Source organism: Sphaerodactylus townsendi, unplaced genomic scaffold (genome assembly GCF_021028975.2).
Source record: "Sphaerodactylus townsendi isolate TG3544 unplaced genomic scaffold, MPM_Stown_v2.3 scaffold_121, whole genome shotgun sequence".
In the NCBI taxonomy this organism is placed as follows: Eukaryota; Metazoa; Chordata; class Lepidosauria; order Squamata; family Sphaerodactylidae; genus Sphaerodactylus; species Sphaerodactylus townsendi.
This window is the reverse complement of record NW_025949749.1, coordinates 1-5,138: the sequence shown is the minus strand read 5'-3', so window position 1 is coordinate 5,138 and position 5,138 is coordinate 1. Positions and strand designations below refer to the sequence as shown.

The window sequence follows — 5,138 nt, the reverse complement described above, 5'->3', positions numbered from 1 at the left end:
GCCCACCAGGTGCCTTTGGGAGCTCACATGTAGGATGTGAACGCAATGGCCTTCTGCGGCTGTTGCTCCCGATCACCTGGTCTGTTAAGGCATTTGCAATCTCAGATCAAAGAGGATCAAGATTGGTAGCCATAAATCGACTTCTCCTCCATAAATCTGTCCAAGCCCCTCCCCAAGAGACAGCTAAATAACTAAGGTTATTTAGCGGGCTTTAAAGCCATGCGAAATGTTTATTCCTAAACCTGTGTGCTAAGGGTACTGTTAGGGGTGCCTGCCATTAACCACAGCAAAGAAACGCAGGGGTATTCACACTTCTCGGATGGAACGCAGCGAGGCTTTCATCCGAATAAACATGCTCAGAGCTGAGCTGTCTCTGCTCGAGAGCCCTTAAGAATAGCGCTGCGCGACCCCGCAGGGAAGCCGTTCAGGACGCGGCGGCTGTATTGGGTCTTCTTTGCAGGCGGAACCTTCGTGTCGGAGCTCCGGAACTGAGGGGGAAAGAATTCACCGGCGGCTCTAGGACTGGGCGCGAGCGCGGCGAGGCCTCCTGGAGGGTTTTGCGGAAGCCTCTTCCTTTTCCTTCGCTCCTGCAACTGGCTGGGGGTGAGTATCCGCCGCTGTTCTTGCAAAGAGCATCGCCCTCGCCTTAAGGCTTTCCTTGGTCCGGGTAGCAGGAAGAGGGGGAAGGTCACCGGGCGGCATTCCCGGCAGAGGCCCCTTTCGCTTTCACATTCCCCGCTGGCGCTCATGTGGCCAGGCCAGGGCGGCCTGCTTGCCACTCTCTTCCCAACCAGGCCTCTGCACAAGCCTTAGAGCCGTGTGGCTTGGGAACAGCAACGGCGAATCTCCCTCCCACTCATTTCCTTCTGTCCTTCCTTCGTGCTGCCTTTGTCAGTCGCTGTTCTTTCCCCATCAAAGGTAAGAAAGGTCATATTCATCCCTCCTTCTAGCACGGCTGTAGCGGAGAGTTCACCGGCCCGTTTCGATTCCCTCCCTACATTCTACTCAAAACATCCCTTTGTAAGTATGCTGGTAATCCTTGCTCCTAATAGTATTGGATGTTTTGCAGTGATGGTTGCACATACATTCAAAATTGGTTGGAGTTGCTTTGGAGGTGGAGAATTGAAGTTGAGACAGAATGTGACTTTTTAGAGGGTAATTTTGTAAGTTACTGGCAAATGGAGGATCGAACTAGAGCCCTCTTGATACAAACTTATTGTCAGTGTGTCCCCATCAGATTGTCTTTTTAAAGAGTATTACAGTGCCTTTTCTCAGTTTGTTATTATATGATGTAGGTCCTCAATATGGTTTTCTTTTAAAGATTGAGGTGTGTTTGATATATTGCATGCATCCAAGAAGTTATTTTGTGGACATGCACTCTACCGATTTTGAAATGTGCATTATTTTGTGGGAGCGATTGACTTCTGTTTTTCCATATATCTAATCCACACAAATTGTAGTCACCACACAGCTGATTCGATCTTTGTAGCAGTCTGGGAAACATGGTCTGAGATCAAGCAGCTTGCTGAGTCTGAAAAGCTGAAGCACAAGCTCTCAGCCATCTCTTTCACTTTTAGTTTTGCATTATAGAATTGAACTGAAAGTACAGGAACGAAGACCTGCCCTGCAGTGTAACAGTAGGGAGGGATTAATGTAAGGAAATACTCTGAGATATTAGATCTGCTGAAGCTGAAGGTAGGTATTAACAAGAGCATCATGAAAACATTGTTTTGAGGAGGTGATTAAAGGAAGAGGGAATGAGAACGCCATATAATTGTAGATTGTCTACTAGTAGATTGTCTAAATGAGTTGTAAGGTGGCTGCTGTGGGGCCAAGTCATGCACAGTAGTGAGTCATCCAATGGCCTAGGCCAGTGCCAGGGATCGGGCTGTGATGGCCTCCCAGACTACACAGTCTACCCAGAGGCACCACTAATTGACAGAAGCCAAGGCTTGTCAAAATTGTTATCGTTGCTTAGCAATCTAAAATGACCATCAAGATCTCAGAACATAGGCTCATGGTGTCACGATCGGTTCTCCCTCTGTATTGGACACGAAGTTGAAAGCAGCCTACCACACACCCCTGTTAATCCCCCCACTGACAGAGAAGGAATGTTTCAGGAGTGGAGGCGTGAGCAGCTGTTCATCAGACGAGGATGAACCAGCTGTTGATCCAGAGTCCTTTGTGGGGCCCTCGAAGTTAGGACTTTCTCAGAGTCCACCCTCAGCACCCCAAGCAAACAGTCCTCCCGGTTCACCCACCCCTTTAGAGCAGCATCGCCAACGATTACGCCTTGAATTAGCTGAGCGTAGACGATCAGCTCGACTGACGTTCCTTCAGCATTTCCGCCCTCACACTGATAAGAGACAGCTCGCAGCCGGTGTGTTTTTGCAGAAGGCAATTTGTCACCTCAATGGCTACTCTGCTTCGGTTCCGTGGATAGCTCAGAAAAGCCTGCTTTCTGGTAACGACCCTTGGACTTTGCCCCCTGGATCTGCTTTTTGGATTTGTGTTTTGGATTGTGATGACCTGGTGGAGTGGTGAGCTTGCTTACTGGTTCTCAGACTGAACTCTAACTAGCGCCTTGTCATGCCTTAAGAGACATTTCTGACCTGTGTCTAACCTGCAGTAAATATCTATCAGCTGCACCCTGTCTTCTGTTCGTCCTTGACAGTCAGCCCGTGACACATAAGATCTCAGTGGGCATTCATTTCTTAAGGCTACAGGCATTGTTTCTACTTTATGGGGTGGTTTTAACAACTCACTATTTTGCTTTGGTGTGTTGTGTGTTTATTGTTTTTGTGAATTTTTTCCAGGTTTTTCTGAAAACTTGAGTTTTACTCAGGTTTATAGTGTGCCATAGATTTGCAATGTATGGAAATAATTTCAGAAACCTTGTGGATCACTAGCTTTATTTATCAGACTGTCAGCATGCTCAGCAGAAGTTGGAGTAGGAAGGGCTGAGGAGAAATATTTGTAAGCTGGCAGTGGATCGCTTTGCTATTCTTACCACTGACCATAACATAGTAGTTGTAATTCTTATCTGGTAATGTCCCTTAAAAAGACAGTTATTGCAGCTTTCTAAGACTATATATTAGTCTGTAACCTTTTTTCTTTCTGCCTAGGTGTAAAAGCAAAATGGTACATGCTGAAGCTTTTTCTCGCCCGTTGAGCCGGAATGAAGTTGTCGGCTTAATTTTCCGGCTGACGATATTTGGTGCTGTGACCTATTTCACCATTAAATGGATGGTAGATGCAATTGATCCCACCAGGAAACAAAAAGTAGAAGCTCAGAAACAGGTAGGACCTGATAGTAAAAATTTGTCTTCTGTGTGCCTGGCTGTATTTAAATAATCTTTTGGGAACATAAAAAGATAATTATTTGCTTGTCAGCTACTGTGATTGGCTGCAGAGTTACTTGGAATCTTAAGCTTTTCATGGCTGCCAAGAAAGGCAGAAAGGTGTATGTGGGAGGGTGGTTTCTATTTTTCTCTCATTGGGCTGGTGTAATGTTACACTCAAATCAAGGCTGGGATCCCTGGCTGCAAAAGCTTAAGATGGTTCTTAACTCACTTCTCTTCTGAAACAGCTCCAGAGCCCCGCAAGTCTGACCCCCTGCAGTAGCATAATCATGCTGGCACCAGTTTTGATTTGGCATCACATTGATGTTGGGCCAGCAGCTCCTCATGATATGCTTGTGTAGGGGCTTCGTTCGCATCTTGAACTTCTCCAGTTCATCATCTTAGGATAGCAGTCTGAGACACTGAACCCATTTTATTTTATCTATTTCACTTATATGTAACGGCTGCATTTTCATTTTTAAAAGGAGAAAATAGGATCTGTGTGCAAACAAGGCCAAATGTTGGGATCCTGTTAATAGAAATCTTGATTTGAAATTTACTGGATATTCACATCCCCATGTAACAACTTCCTTTTTTAAAAAAAAAATCTGAAAAGAACAAGTTATGTGACTGAATGCTTTTTTTCTTTACAGGCAGAGAAGTTAATGAAACAAATAGGTGTGAAAAATGTGAAGCTTACAGAGTATGAAATGAGCATTGCTGCACACCTCGTAGACCCTCTTAGCATGCATGTAAGAGTCTCTCTCATTTTTGCCACAGTTTGAAGAAGAGGTACTTTAGAGAAGGAATGTATAGTATAATGTTTGAGATAGACCTTGGTACATATGGCTATTTTTGTTCTTGAAGAAGTTACACTTTAATAATTGAGAATCTCTTAACAGTTTACTAAGAAAGCCAGCGTGGTGTCGTGGTTAAGAGCAGGTGGATTCTAAACTGGAAAACCCGGTTTGATTCCCCACTCCTTCACCTGAGTGGCAGAGGCTTATCTGGTGAACCAGATGTGTTTCTGCACTCCTACATTCCTTCTGGGTGACTTTGGGCTAGTCACAGTTCTTTGGAACTTTCTTAGCCCCACCTACCTCACAAGATGTCTGTTGTGGGGAGAGGAAGGGAAAGGAACTTGTAGGCCACCTTGAGTCTCCTTGCAGGAGAGAAAGGTGGGGTATAAATCCAAACTCTTCTTATTCTAAGTTACCAGTTTTCCTGTTAGTTCTGCTAGGAAATAATCTATTTTGTATCTTGGAAGAGAAACAGGTAAAGAAGACTTTTCCTCAGGGCCAATTATAGAGCACACTTGTACCTTGGAAACTGCTACCTTTAAACCAACATGAATCACTAATAGAACATGACCTGCCTTCCTTTTTTTGTTTTGTGTCTCAGAATAGCCCTTTTTCTCATATGTATTACATCTACATTTGTATAGTTCTATTTTTGGCCATAAGTTTCAGAGAGCTCAGAATGTGAACTTGCCTGAGCGTCTTTAGTGATCTAAGAATATAGCCCAAGAATGACTGTGTAATTTTCATAACACTATATTTGTGCCTTAGGTAACGTGGAGTGATATTGCAGGTTTAGATGACATTATTACAGACCTGAAGGATACCGTCATTTTGCCAATCAGGAAGAAACATTTGTTTCAGAACTCCAGACTGTTACAGCCACCAAAAGGTAAGGATGGAAATGTTCTAGATCAGGGGTAGGGAACCTGTGGCTCTCCAGATGTTCAGGAACTACAATTCCCATCAGCCTCTGTCAGCATGGCCAATTGGCCATGCT

At 44.5% G+C, this 5,138-nt stretch overlaps 1 protein-coding gene across 1 annotated transcript; it reads left to right on the top strand.

Moving 5' to 3' along the window:
• Positions 1–618: 618 nt before the first annotated feature.
• LOC125424848 (outer mitochondrial transmembrane helix translocase) lies at positions 619–5,030 on the top strand (the record flags this gene model as incomplete). The annotated part of the gene is made up of 4 exons (XM_048482286.1): positions 619–918; positions 3,126–3,300; positions 3,995–4,093; positions 4,910–5,030. Coding segments are annotated over exons 2-4 (382 nt in total), but the record flags the coding sequence as incomplete, so codon positions are not given.
• Between the last annotated feature and the right edge of the window lie 108 nt (positions 5,031–5,138).